Genomic DNA, 14,350 nt, shown 5'->3' on the forward strand with positions numbered 1-14,350 from the left:
TATGAACCGTATAAATTACTACTCAGTATGACACATCGCAATGAAATAAATAGATGAGGTAACATATATATATGAGTTCACAGGATCATATGCAATATAGAAATGTCTAATGAGTTATACAGAGAAGAACATGCAATGGAATGGAAAAGCATATCATGTGAAAGTACTTTTCAATGTGAAATGGAATAGTATGAAACATTAACTATTTCACAGATACGACAACCAAATGGAAAAGCATGGCATGTGAAAGTACTTCCATATGAAATGGAATATTATGAACCGTATAAATTACTACTCAGTATGACACATCTCAATGAAATAAATAGATGAGGTAACATATATATGAGTTCACAGGGTCATATGCAATATAGAAATGTCTAATGAGTTATACAGAGAAGAACATGCAACGGAATGGAAAAGCATAGCATGTGAAAGTACTTTTCAATGTGAAATGGAATAGAATGACACATTAACTATTTCACCCACTATAGCACTTACAAATAAATTATACAGATAACGTAACATATATATGTGTTGCATACTCAAGTCCGCAAAATAGTTCATATTCCTAGACCATGCACTATGGAGCAGAGAGATATAAACCCCAAATCAATCATAACATAATTTAACAACGCCACACTGAACCACACCCAAACACAAAGTGAAACAAAGCAAACATGACCGGAAAATCATACTATCATGCATGAAATAGTTGAATGATATAGGAATACTATTTCATTCTAGATAGAATCTAATCTGAAATTTCATACTATGTGTAATTGTACGCCAACTCTTAGCCATAATATTCTACACCTATTGGAAATAAATTACTACTCCACATAGTTCGCATAATATGTGAAACAATTCAAATTTGAGAAATCCTCACACAACCCGGGAAAACTCGAACCCTAAATCAGTTTGACAAAGTCCGATCTTTGAAGACCGAATTCCGTTACCGGAACCATGGGTTTCAACAGGAACGATGATAGAGACTTAAGAATTAAAAACCCTAATTTTGCGATGATCGGAAATAAAATTACAGAACCGTACAGGAAACAGAGAGGGAAATTACTTACTGTGTTGTGACAGATTCAAAGAAACCGCTGCTCTGTGTAGTTGGAGATGTCCGCTGTGGTACTCTCCTCCGCCGAAAACGCGCAGAAAACAGAACCACCGATGCCGTTAAAGCCGGAACCGAGAAGAAGAGAAGACGACAGGAGTAGAAACAGATTGCAATCAGAGGTAGATGCGAGACTTAGGAGGAGATAAGCGGCCGGGACTTTCAGATTTTCAGAAAGAACCGTCGAGAAAAGAGAGAAAGAGAAGTTGTGTGGAAGAAGGAGAGACACGATTTACTTTGGAAGGGTAAAAGTAATATTTTTTTTTTATTTTTTTTTCAGCAGGTTAGCCGGTTAAAGGAGAGGGATAGTATAGTATTATTATGTATTATTAACGGTGTGTATACATCCGTTAGGTAAAAGCGCTAAAGGGTAGATTACCTTTTTTTTCATGGCCATAGCCCCTAATTCCCCTTATAAATCGAAATAATCATTCTAATTTGAAGATATCTTTCCTTTAAGAACAAGCATACTATACATCACTGTGGCGATATATGGACCTTACGACTAGTCTAAATTTCGATTTAATTAAAAATTCTGTGAAAAAAAAAGAACATGCCCCATTATAATACATGGTCACAAATAACGAAAAGCTGGATAAATTTTATAGGACTACTGACTAATAGTTTTGTTTTGAGACGGCAGTTCTGCTACTGATATTCGGAAGTTAGGATATATATGTGCATATAATCATGCATTGTGTCTTGTGACACCTTTTGTAGATTGATCAATGCTTCTAGTTCTATGATTCTATCAAATGACTTTTTCCCAACGTTATATATTACTGAAGTTAGGTAAATGAATAGTCTGATTGACCCACGATATGTACCAACAATTGGTAGGCATGGCGACATATAAATGTATAATATAATTATATATATCATATATGGCTCTTGGTGGTATTCAAGCATGTTGTAGTTTTATCCCTCATCCAACCATATTGTACACTGAGTCGCATATTTTTGAGTATGCCTTAAAGACGAAAACAAAAAGATCCATACGTAAAATATACCTAAAGGAAAATATAAAATAAAGTACGCAAACCAATATATATACAGTAAGGAAAGTCTTTTGATAAACCTCTACTGTACTCAAAGTGCATAAATTCTTTTATATGCAGCCCCGTGATCATTGCAGATTTGATAAGATATACATCTAGGGCGTCTTATTCCGATTATAAGTATATTATAGTTTCTAAGAAAGGCATGATGAATATTAGTCAAAAAAATAAAATAAAGGCATGATGAAACAAAAGAAAATAAGTGATTTGATGATTGCGGTTATATACTGTATATGTTTAATACATTTATACCTCATTAATTGTATAATTCATTTGTGCACATGTAGGTGACGGATGATAAAAAAAAAAAAAATAGCAGTAACTTGTTTAACGCAAAAGTATGGCAAGTAATTTTTTTCACTTTTAGAAGTTTTACACATGCAGAAAAAACTGCCACTATTCAGTTATTTGATCGGCTGAATTTAGTTTGAGGTTACGTTAAAGAAAAATGCCTGGTTGGTAACAAAATTGGCATGTACTTTTATTTGTAAAACAATGGGTTTTGTTCGTATCATGGAATTGTACCGACACCGTAAATAGCAAATCATAGTCAAATAATGTAAAAGATGGCAAACAATATGATTGAATCTATGGCGTGTGGACCTAGTGAACGGAATAAAATAACGACGCGCGCTGCCTTTGGGTTAAAGATTAAAAATGCGGAAAGGCGATCATTTCTTATAAATATCCGAAATACTGGAATTTGATATTAGTTCGTACTCATACAATACATGCATCGGAGAAGCAAATTTAAAACGACGTGAACATACATAATTCATTTTATATCAGATTGTATCGTGATGAAAGGTTTTAAAATTAAAAACCTCAAATATTGAGTAAAACATTCATAATTTATCAGCTGTCGTCATGTTGATCAATTGGCCTTCTACTGTATTACTTAAGTTTATACAAAAAAATGTTAAGAATTGATTTTGCTATTTGATAGTAAAATAAAATACTATTGATCACTACTGACTCGTGTGGAAAATGTATTAGAATGATAAAGGCACATGATCCAAAGGCACATTGGGACTACAACATATGCTTGCCTTAGAAGGCAAAAAGGAACAAAAGAAGAAGACTTACTCTTTTTGGAAATTTCTTCACTTCAGGATTTTAGCTCCAATCCCAAGTCTTTACCAAACACGGACCGTTGCTTACTCATGAAAACTCTTTCAGTCGTTGGAACTTGAAATATAAGACTTGTTTCAAACGCCAGCAAGTGGTAGATTAGGCCCATGTTCAGAAAAAAAAATCAATTATACAAGCGCCAGTAGTAGATAATAAATTTGCAAAATGCTTTAAAACACAGGTTACAATGTACTATGTCACTTCTTTACAATGTTAATAATGGCAAACTGGTAACTATATACCAAATTTTCAACTACAGAAAGATTGTGTATACATTCAAGGACTAAAGCTCTTCATAAGAGGGTGAGCTTATCTGGTGGGTTTTGTGGCTGAGAGCATTATAAATAGCCCGTTTCTAACACAAGTGAAACCAACGAGTCCACATGATTTGCAAAGATCTTCCAGCTCACGTTCGCTCAGAAACATGTGAGAACCTGAATATCTCATTATTTCCTATCATTTGCATCACCAGAATGCATAATTAGCCAACGACCACACCAACGAGGCAAAACATCAACTGAATATTTTGAACGCTTAAAAGTAACATATATACACACCTGGCGAAGCTCCTTCAAGAACGGGACAAAACGGAAAAGGCCATCATAGATGAACGTGGTGGCAACAAATACTCCTCCAGGTCTAAGAACACGGCTTATCTCAGCAACCTAAAAGTTCCCAAGAGAACATCAACATTGTATGTGGTTTTAAACTAAATGTGTTTTTTTCTGAAAAAGGTTTTAAACTAAATGTTTAGCTAAAATTACAGCTGAAGATGGTGAAGGCCAGCAATGTAACGCAGCACCAGCATGGACAGCGTCAACTGAACCAGAAAGAAAAGGGAGTCTAGCTATATCTGCTCGAGCCAGTACAACGATCCTGGAAAAAAACAACACATCTTGTTACTTAATATTTAGAGAATAATGGAATAAAAAGGTGTAAGTAACAAACTTTTTGTCAATTAAGTTAGCTTCCTGTTTCAAGAACTCGTAGCACTGTCGCAGCATATTCTCCGAGTAATCAAGGGCGTATACCATAGCAAAATGCTCACTCTTAGCAAATAATCTCGAGAACAAGCCGCTTCCACAACTGGCGTCAATGATATTGCCTCCCAAAACATGCTTCAAGTATTCACTAGCCATTTCAAACTGTGGAATACAATGTAACACAGTGTTATTATTGCCTCTGGTCACAATTGCTTCTTAGCACAACCGAATGAAACATTCGCATTTATCTCCACATTTTAAAGAGCTATTATACACAAACCGTATAACATCAATTATCAAATTTTTTTTTTTTGTTTTTATAATTAACCTGAAAATATTTATAGTCTACAGCCTACAGGTCCGGTCATGCCCTGACTAGATTAAGAACATATAACACATAGATAAAGAACCGTGGTGACCTCTTTCTCTGGTCCTGGAAAACCACCCCACATGAAATTCTGACGCCAACCTCTCTCGTAAAGGAAAGAGACTAATGGATTCCTATAAAATCAAACAAGGCCAAAGAGTCTCGGTTAGTTAGAAGATACCATAGAGGATAAAGCATTTCATCATCTACCTGTACAACTCGATTGAAAGAGGCAGTGGTTCAGTGTATTGCTTGGTTCCACTAGCCACAGTCAAATCAAGATGCGTCTCATTAGCTGAGTAACTCTTTTTACAGTATTTGCATTGTAAGTGAGTACCAGAGGCAGGATATTCTCTGTAGGGCGTAAACAAATTAAAAAAAAAAAAATTTACAAAGCTTCTTTAACTTGAGAGTCAAGAAACATACATGATCATTCACTTAACTTGTCAGCCCTAATTTTTTGATTAATCAAAATGTACCAAAAGTACAAAAAATATAACTTTTTTAACTTGAAAATCAATAAACATGAGCACTCACTTAAACTTTTCAACCCTAATTTATTTATAGATTAACCAAAATGTAGCGAAAAGGTACAAACACAAAACATGGTCTAACTTGACAATCAAGAAACATAAGCATTCACATTAGTGAAGAGTGAGGACTCACGCTGATTCATGGGGTTGACTGATCAATGCTGCTAAGGAGTTATAACAGATGGGACAAGCTAGAATCTTCTTTTTTTCTTTCTCGACTACATAATCCACCTGCACACGCCAATCACATTGTATCAGCTGCAAATCGTGACCATCAAACAAAATAACGAAGAACAAAACCATACACTCGACTTTGTCTCGACGGCAAAAGAACATACACGAGCTGATATGAGAACGGAAACAGGGAGTCTCTGAGCGGCGTACTTGACGGAAAGCAAGCGTGAGACTGATAAACCGATGGGGAGAGCCGCCGGTGAAAGTCTACCGGAAACAATAGTCCTCGGCATTATTCAGGAGGCTGCCTATTGAGCACGAAGCTCCGTTTAAAAGGAAAATAAAATCACGAAAAACTCGTGAATCAAATATTGCGACAAAGAGTATAAAACACATTAAACTCGTGAATGAGTTCTGAAACTTGTCGGAAGAGACAAGACTTTTGCTTTGTTTTTGAGTATGGACTTTAAAACAAAGCCCAATATTTTATCAATAAAATTCAGTTTAAACCCTTTTATCGCAGAATTCTTTTTTTTTAATCACACAATTTACGCTCAAGTATTTTATTAATCAACCCATTATATTTTGTTTTTTTGTCAACCTATTAATCCATTTATATTACTCAGTAAAAAAAATTTTCATTTTTGTTTTCTCCGTTTATTTCTCTCTAATACGTGTTATCGTGTAAAGTAAACAAATGATCTCATTTAAAATTTAGTTGCAAAAAAATAGGATCACAATTCACAGATTGTGGATAATAATTTAGATTAATGCCTTAAATAGAATATACTAAAAATATACCCTACGATTAAGTTTCGTAATTTCTTGAAGTGGATTTCTTTTTTTTTCTGGAAAAGAATACTTTTGTCTTGTCCAATTTAAAATAAGTACATATATTATGACTAATAAATGATATAGCAAAAACTTTAACAAAGATTTTGAAAGATTAACACATATTATTATTTTAGTACGTAACTGGTAAAATCTACTATTCTACATCACATTTATAATTTTAGTATTTACCACATATACTTCCTTTATGTGTATAGCTCATATAAATATTTAAAAGTGGCTCAAAAATAATTTACTACTTTTGCAATTGAATTAAATAAAGTATAAAGAAATTTAAGAAAGTTTACCGGTTCAAATGATAACGATAATATTTGAAGATTTAGTCTAAATCTGAATTTGTTGATTTAGTCTTACACTACAAAATCAAAAAGAGTATAATGTCAAAAATAGTAAATCAAACAGATATCTACGAGATCTTATTTATTTATTTGAAAATTACTGTGATCCAAAGTTGTTAGAGAAAAAAACACAGCAAAAAAAAACAGAAAACGTTACTCCCTTTATTCTACCATTCTCTCTATTCACTGTGTGATATTGAGCCTCCACTTTCCTTTCAATGGCCTAAACAACAGGTTTAACTGTAAAGAAACCAAACTAGCTTATGCTCTCTATTGTCTTTTCTCCTTTGTTTATATTTATCTCTGTTTTGTCTTCTTGTTGTTTTGTAGAATCAGTATATAAATGAAGATGGGTGAGTTTCGAGAATCTTCATCTCCTCTAAGAACACCGTCTCATTCTCCTAACCAAAGTCTTCCCCGTCCAAACTACGTTCATGGAGACTTCTCTCCCAGCAACAACAGATTCTCTTTCAACTCATCGTCGGATTTTTCACTCTCGAGCTCCTTCTCTAACGGATTCTATTCCTCCGACGATAGCTCTGCCTCTCCTCCGTTTAACGGACTTATCCCTAACTACAATCACTCCTCTCCTCCGTTCACTTACCATCACCATGACAAGAGTGTTAACGGTGATGATTTTGGTCTGTGCAACGATCTCTACCGTATGAAAATCAAAGAAGATGTCGTCCAAGAAGATCCTCTCGCATCCTTTCTTGAGACGAATCACACTGGCTCATCTCTAGATCCACTCTATTTCTCACACTATGAGCCGAGGAACAACGGTGGGTTTTTCCACACGCAAAAGGAGCCATTTGACACGTGGTTCAACAACGACCAAACCGAAGACAAGAGAGACATGTTTGGTCATCAAACTCAAGATTCCATAGCCAACTCTCGTCAATTTGGATGGCCTAGCTACCCAACCAGCAACAGTCCTTACATCAACGGTCAGGAGATGTTAGGGTTAGGTATGAATCTTGGAGGAGGGTTAACAAGAGAACACTCAGCTTACTACAGAACACCAACAACAACATCATCAGACATGTTGCCATTGTTCTGCCAAGGAGCTCAGGCTTCTAAAGTCTCCGAACCATTTACCTCTGATGAGAGTTTCTTCATGGAACCTCAGAGAATCGGTGTTACTCGAGGATTGATGTCTGATCCTACAGAGATATGTCACACGAGTCTACCTAACGTGTGTGACATTCAAGGATATGTCTACTTGATGGCTAAAGACCAACACGGATGTAGATTCTTGCAGAGGATATTCGATGAAGGAACTCCTGTTGACGCCATGATAATATTCAATGAAGTGATCTCTCATGTCGTTGAGCTTATGATGGATCCTTTTGGGAATTACTTGATGCAGAAGCTTCTAGATGTTTGTACTGAGGAGCAGAGGACGCAGATCGTGCTTGTGGCTACTGCTGAGCCTGGTCAACTTATCAGGATATCTCTCAACGCATACGGGTAATTAAAAATATTATTATTACATGATGTTTTGATTTTTAAGGATAATGTTTTAAATCTTGTTTTTTTTTTTTTTTTTTTTTGTTTTGAAGTACTCGAGTTGTTCAGAGATTAGTGGAAACTATCAGAACAGGAAAGCAAGTTTCTATGGTGAAATCTGCGTTGAGACCTGGTTTTCTTGATTTGATCAAGGATTTAAATGGAAACCATGTTATTCAACGTTGCTTGCAGTGCCTTGGCACTGAAGATAACAAGGTTGGAATAAATTAACTCCACTATCTTCTTGTTAATTATTTTTTTGTCGAATCTTGTTAATTATTTATGTTCATACCACATTAGGTTAAATGTTTTTTTTTTCGTTTGGACAGTTTATCTTTGATGCAGCGACAAAGTTCTGTACTGAGATTGCAACACATCGACATGGTTGTTGTGTTCTCCAAAAATGCATTGCTTATTCAATGAGGCAACAAAGAGAGAAGCTGATCGCTGAGATCTCTAGAAACAGTCTCCTTCTTGCTCAAGACCCCTTTGGGTAAACATGATAGTCACACACACATATGACCTGTTCTATATACAACAACCAGATAAAACATTCGCCTTAGTCTCCAAATTTTAAAGAACTATTATACCTAGTTCCGCGTCCCTATATTGTCGAAAAATTGTTTTTTTACTAAGATTAACCTTAAAATATTTATAGATCAATTTTTTATTTTATTTTCAGGAACTACGCAGTGCAGTTCGTTATAGAACTGAGGATTCCATCAGCGGTAGCTATGATGTTGGCTCAGTTAAAAGGGCATTACGTTCAGCTATCCATGCAGAAGTTCAGTAGCCACATGGTGGAAAGATGTCTCATGCATTGTCCAGAGAGTCGTCCACAGATAGTGCGTGAGCTTGTCTCTGTTCCTCACTTTGATCACCTTCTTCAAGACCCTTACGCCAACTTCGTCATCCAAGCGGCTCTTGCCGCCACAAAGGTACCAATCAAGTTGATTAATTTTATTTTTGGTTTGGTTTGGTTTAAACCAACTTAAACCGGAATTAAACATTTCAACAGGGTCCACTCCATGCTTCACTAGTGGAAGTGATAAGGCCACATTCGATTCTGCGTAATAATCCATATTGCAAGAGGATTTTCTCGAGGAATCTACTGAAGAAGTGAAAGGGTATGCTGCTGAGTCTGTAATTTCAAGAGTCTGTTGTTGTTCTTACTCATCAAGCTTTGTTCGTTCTTATGAATAATAATCTCTGGATAGAGTGTGATCTTGGATCCAGAGATTAAGAGCTCTCATTGTTGTTTTCTTTGTTTCTATTGTATTGTTCTGTTGTTTCTTTTGTTGTTTTTTTTGTTTTGTCTCTGCTATTTCATGTTGTAACAAACCGTGTTTCTTAACCCGGTTTAGTCTTTGAATAAATTCTCAATAAATTCTTATTTGTATCAATTTTGTAAAAGTTCACTATTCACTATTCGGAGCCATTCATATTGGCTTAAGGCCTTAAGCTTCCATGTTAGATGGGCTTTATTAAATAAGTCCATTATGGCTTCTAAACCGTTATACTGAGCATTAGGGTTTTGGAAGCACGAAACTTGTGGGCGCCTCTATATCTATATATACACCAATGCTATTCCATCAATCATTGTAAGCGTTTTTTTCTCTATTTTCAAATGGTTCTCGAAATCTAAGATGACTAGTTCTCGTTTAGATTGCTTCACATAACAGATAGTTAAGAAAACGGGTCTTTGTTTTTATTTTATATGTTAGCTTGAGGTTTGATTTGTTGGTAGAAGAAACAATGAAACATATGCCACTTCTTTCAGCAGCAAGATCCATTCTTGTTAGCTTTGTTCTCGTGGCAAATATCAATCCGCCGTCATGAGAGGGATTTTATTATTTGCAGTTTAATTCACTCTCTGCAAATATCATCCTTCTCTTTGGTATATCTCTTCTTCTTCAAAATATTTATATTCATCTCCTTCAGAAAAAAAGGAAGGAAAATAACCAAGAAAATATTTTCTTCCAGCGAGGAATTTTAATTTTTTTGAACTGTCAGCGAGAATATTAAGTTTATAGATTGTTGTTTGATTGGTTCTGATAGAAAACACTGGGGTACTGAAATTTTTTAAAACCAACCATGTTGTGGTGGTTTAGTGGTTTTCTAGAAGAGTTACCATGATAGTCTAGGCCAGAGATCGACTCCCTTCTAGTGCGAAATTATTAGTTGCATTTGCGACCGCGTGGATATAAATATATTGCTTACGACCCATTCGAATATCCGGAAGAGGATCTATTCATGAGTTACACTTTCCACCAAGTGTTAGATATGTGTTTTTAATAGATTCAGATTTAACTTTTTTTCAAAAAAAAAATATATTTAAAACCTTCCTAAGCATAATCGTAACATCTCTGAACTGTACAGTCACTGACTCACAACCCCGAACTTTTAGCCATGTTCATAAATTACAATAATCCTATCTTAAGAACCTTGTTAAGCAATTCTTCACAGTAAATTAAATGTTTATGATGATGGTGAGAGAGTAGCATGCAAGGAGATCGATTTTGTCCACCGGACTTACATGGAAAGCTTATAGTGTTGTCAGCCACTCAATAACGCATGTCCTTGTGTATACATCCACTAATTGCTTGCTGTTTACCACGTCCAATAGTATTGTTTGCTACCAAAAGAGAGATTATGAAAAATTTGAAAAAAGAGGAAATTTGAAACACATATCAACTAATTGCTTCTCTGTTTGCTTTCAACGCTTATATGGGCTTTGTTTATGTCTAGATATAATTAATCCATTCCAGCCTAAGTTGGATGTATGTACCTTGCCCAGTCATAATTTAATTCTCATTAACTCAATTGACTTCTCAACACTTTCATTGGCTTTCCAGTCTTTAAAAATCAGTTGTGGAAAACAAAATAAAAAGGCATTACAGAAAAACTGTCCAATTAACAAATGGTATGGTTACCTAGAATGAACTTCAAAACATTAAATTTAGAATTTTAAGGAGTAAAACTTCAAATGTGAAGTTTCACTACTCAAAACTACAAATTTGAAGTTTCATAGTTTTTATTTATATTTTGATCCTTATAATTAATTACACATCATATTTATAATTCTTAAGTATTTTCTCATTTCTCGTTTTAATCTTATAATTAATTACACATCATATTTATAATTCTTAAGTATTTTTTCATTTATCATTTTAATCTTTAAAACGATAAATATTTTTGTAAATCATAAAATTTCAAATTTATTTTTATAAATTCAAATTTACACATAAAAATATTAAAATAAGATTTATAATATTTGAAAACTAAAATAAGACAACAAAAATATTACAAAAAAACTTAATAAAAAAACTTTTTTGAAAAGATACACAAAGACATAATTATTGCACAAGATTTAAATATTATAATAACACTAATAGTTTAATAAATTTGCTTTAGGGTCTCTAAAATATTGTCTAGACAAACTTTGTGTAATCGAAGATGGAGCATTACGGAAATAATGTTATGGAATGATGTGATATTTTACTTGTAATTAAATATTTAATTATGTACATCTGTTTATAATTTTATATTTTATTGTAAAAATTTATTAATTGATATTACCATAATATTTATATATATGTGCTAGTTATTTATAAAATTTCTATGTATTTATATTAATTATGACAAATATAAATATCATAGTGTAAATTACAAATAGTTTGAAGTTAAATTTGAAGTTTTGCTTTTGGAAAATAATATTTTGAAATTTCAAATATAAAATTTTGCAAACTCTAAAATAGAGAGTTTTTTTTGGAAATATACTTTGAGTGGATATAATTTAGACGAATCCGTTGAAATAGGTTTAGCCCATTTTAAGTCTCTTAACTCTCTCCTATCCCAACGAAAAATCTCCCCAATCCCTATCATTCACATTAATAATAAACCATGCACGATCAGGCGTGTATCCCAAAAGAAAAAAAAAGCACTAATCCAATTAAATTCCTCGAACTAAAACAATGTAAAATGTAAAATCAAATTTACAAAGAGGACAGGGTATCGGATTATGTTTGCGTTATTATATACTAGCACTCCTTATATACCTAATTTTCAATTCGTTTAAATCAAGACACATAATTTTTTGGTCTGATAACTTTTCTGTAGCCCTATTATATAGTGTGCCTGCCTTTTATAAATATAATCCAATAACGAGGATGATTACAAATAGTCTATATGATTATATATAGCATATCTACGTTCTTCCGGCACTCAAATATATTTCCATTTGCATTTATAATTTATTTGACATAATTTATGGGTGATGCATTTATTTCAAATTATCAACACATCTTCTCAAACCTAATTCTTGGGCAAATCAACCGTAATCAATAAGAACATATACCATATTTAATGTTCATCGTCACATGCAATTTGTTTTCAAACAAATTAATTGTTTACTCGTATTAACTTTACATTAGATGTTTTTATTATATGGTGTTGACTATATCATACATTAATGCTCAACATAAACCGAACGTATAACAGGATATAACATTATCGTTAGAGTCCAGACGACTTAAAGTAGAACAAAAGGGTCAAAACTCAAAAGCCGCACGTAGAAGTCTTTGATCTATGCGGACGTAAAAAAATATTGTGACATTTTGCATGGAACCATCCGCATACACAAAACCCTGGGCGTTATGACAGCATGCCATAACTGATTCTTGTAATTTGTAAAACCCTATTTCTTATAGAAATGTTTAGATTTATATGTTTAGCCATTTAGGACGTTTAGGTTATTATTTATTTGTTTTATTTTTAATATTTTACCTTTCGCACCCAAAAAATATTTTTGTTGTTGTTAAGTTTACATGGAAAAATATAAAAATTGGAATATGCATTATATTTTATTTTAATATATGTAAACAAAATGAACGATTCTTACGAATAGGAAAGAAAAATACATTTTTTGTGGTAATTTACATATGAAAATTCTGTTGATTTTGTTACCATATGAAAATTTTGGTAAACGAACTAGTATGTTTTTCAGTGGGCTGACGCATTCGTAATTCATATGGTTTGATAGATCATAGATGTATGATAAAATTTATGTTAAATTGACAAGTAGATATATACTTCAATGCATATACTTGAATTCCGCATTTATAATCGGTTCACAATTATTTAATGGAAACGGGTAGACAAGTACTGACTATTTAATTCTTCCACCAGGAAATAGCAACTAATTTATGTCAGAAAATAATTATATATATTAACTGAGAGACTTAGAATTATGATTCCATCTAACCGTGTAGGTTTATTAGGTTATCCATAATTCGTTGTAGCTTTCATACAATTTTCATAAAAAGTATATTTTAATTTATGAAATAAAGTTTATAGTACGAATTAAATTGAAGAGAAGAGACATGGATCTTAATTCATTGTAGTTGCATGCATGGAGGATCGGATGTTGGAAGCTTTAAAAGCTGGTTCTCCCATCCTTTGAAAGTTTATTGTACGTTATTTTACTGTAATATTTTCTATATTAATGTAAAATTTATATTTTATATATTTTCACAATTTGTTTTTATGCATGAGTTTAAACTTTAAAGTTTTTAGACCATTTCCAGTGAAACACTACTTTTTTTTATATATTTCATTCTAAAATAGAATTATTGTAATATAGAAAAAAAATAGTGTTACATTGTAGATATAGACCGGTTTCTTCGATTCCATTTATATTTGTGTATTGATCTATTGGTCTATCACTAGTTGAAGTATCATCAAAATTATATAACAGATGCAAAAAAAAAATGAATGACAATTATTATTTTACTTGAGTTTAGTATTTTTTACCAATGGTATTTTGTTAAATTTTTTATTTTGCAATATATATAGATACTACTGTATCAAAAATTCTATTAATAATTATTCCTTTCAATTCGTCTATTCATTTTTCTAGTTATACAACAACCTATATGGAATGAAAAGAATTAAGCATTCAAAAAGATTTTATTCCAAAGAAAATACAATCCAGTTGCACCCATGATGTCTTCTATAAACACATTCAGTGTAATTTAATTCACAACGTTAAAGACAATCAACATATGAAACCCTAAAAGAAAATATGGCTTATGCGTTCCGTGATGAAAGGAGTTTCAAGGCTCCTAATCAAATGTTGTAGTATAAAGGATGTCAAACCAGTTCTAAGTGATTCTAAAGCAAAGGGAATGCAAGACCATGCTTAATCTAAGTGCTACCAGTTTTTGAGATGTTTTTAAACTAGATTACTACCTAAAATGCAATAAAGGACAAAGCTTTCTTTCTTAT

At 33.0% G+C, this 14,350-nt stretch overlaps 2 protein-coding genes and 1 long non-coding RNA gene across 6 annotated transcripts; 2 read left to right on the forward strand and 1 right to left on the reverse strand.

Annotated features, from left to right (window-relative positions):
• Positions 1 to 3,124: 3,124 nt before the first annotated feature.
• Positions 3,125 to 5,893, reverse strand: LOC103832239 (uncharacterized methyltransferase At1g78140, chloroplastic). 3 transcript variants are annotated; one of them, XM_033275362.1, is made up of 8 exons: positions 5,498 to 5,893; positions 5,326 to 5,423; positions 4,870 to 4,920; positions 4,712 to 4,793; positions 4,258 to 4,454; positions 4,074 to 4,185; positions 3,867 to 3,974; positions 3,125 to 3,762 (listed from the first exon to the last, which is right to left on the reverse strand). In XM_033275362.1, exons 1-8 carry the CDS (start codon positions 5,657 to 5,659, stop codon positions 3,619 to 3,621), a joined length of 954 nt encoding a protein of 317 aa, XP_033131253.1. In that variant the 5' UTR covers positions 5,660 to 5,893; the 3' UTR covers positions 3,125 to 3,618. The 3 variants fall into 3 exon arrangements, with proteins under 3 accessions (XP_033131253.1, XP_033131252.1, XP_009106462.1); XM_033275361.1 differs by having other exon boundaries at positions 3,151 to 3,762; positions 4,870 to 5,013; positions 5,531 to 5,893; XM_009108214.3 differs by having other exon boundaries at positions 3,151 to 3,762; positions 4,870 to 5,013.
• On the forward strand, positions 3,762 to 4,289 carry LOC117126665. The gene is made up of 2 exons (XR_004449362.1): positions 3,762 to 4,003; positions 4,076 to 4,289. It is a non-coding gene; the product is annotated as an uncharacterized LOC117126665 (long non-coding RNA).
• Positions 5,894 to 6,656: 763 nt separating the features above from the next.
• Positions 6,657 to 14,129, forward strand: LOC103832240 (putative pumilio homolog 7, chloroplastic). 2 transcript variants are annotated; one of them, XM_033275359.1, is made up of 6 exons: positions 6,657 to 6,798; positions 6,887 to 8,026; positions 8,119 to 8,281; positions 8,395 to 8,558; positions 8,748 to 9,003; positions 9,084 to 9,188. In XM_033275359.1, the coding sequence occupies exons 2-6, from the start codon at positions 6,900 to 6,902 to the stop codon at positions 9,186 to 9,188; spliced, it is 1,815 nt and encodes a 604-aa protein (XP_033131250.1). In that variant the 5' UTR covers positions 6,657 to 6,798; positions 6,887 to 6,899. The 2 variants fall into 2 exon arrangements, with proteins under 2 accessions (XP_033131250.1, XP_009106464.2); XM_009108216.3 differs by having other exon boundaries at positions 6,658 to 6,790; positions 9,084 to 14,129.
• The last annotated feature ends 221 nt before the right edge of the window (positions 14,130 to 14,350 follow it).

The sequence above is a fragment of the Brassica rapa genome, chromosome A07 (assembly GCF_000309985.2).
Source record: "Brassica rapa cultivar Chiifu-401-42 chromosome A07, CAAS_Brap_v3.01, whole genome shotgun sequence".
NCBI lineage: Eukaryota > Viridiplantae > Streptophyta > Magnoliopsida > Brassicales > Brassicaceae > Brassica > Brassica rapa.

Coding starts and splice junctions, on each gene's coding strand:
- LOC103832239 (XM_009108214.3), bottom strand. CDS start 5,659: ATGCCGAGGACTATTGTTTCCGGTAGACTTTCACCGGCGGCTCTCCCC. Junction 4,794..4,869: donor CTTTCAATCGAGTTGTACAG/GTAGATGATGAA, acceptor TTGATTTTATAG/GAATCCATTAGTCTCTTTCC. Junction 4,186..4,257: donor GCTAACTTAATTGACAAAAA/GTTTGTTACTTA, acceptor GTTTTTTTCCAG/GATCGTTGTACTGGCTCGAG.
- LOC103832240 (XM_033275359.1), top strand. CDS start 6,900: ATGAAGATGGGTGAGTTTCGAGAATCTTCATCTCCTCTAAGAACACCG. Junction 8,282..8,394: donor TTGGCACTGAAGATAACAAG/GTTGGAATAAAT, acceptor TCGTTTGGACAG/TTTATCTTTGATGCAGCGAC. Junction 8,559..8,747: donor CTTGCTCAAGACCCCTTTGG/GTAAACATGATA, acceptor TTTTATTTTCAG/GAACTACGCAGTGCAGTTCG.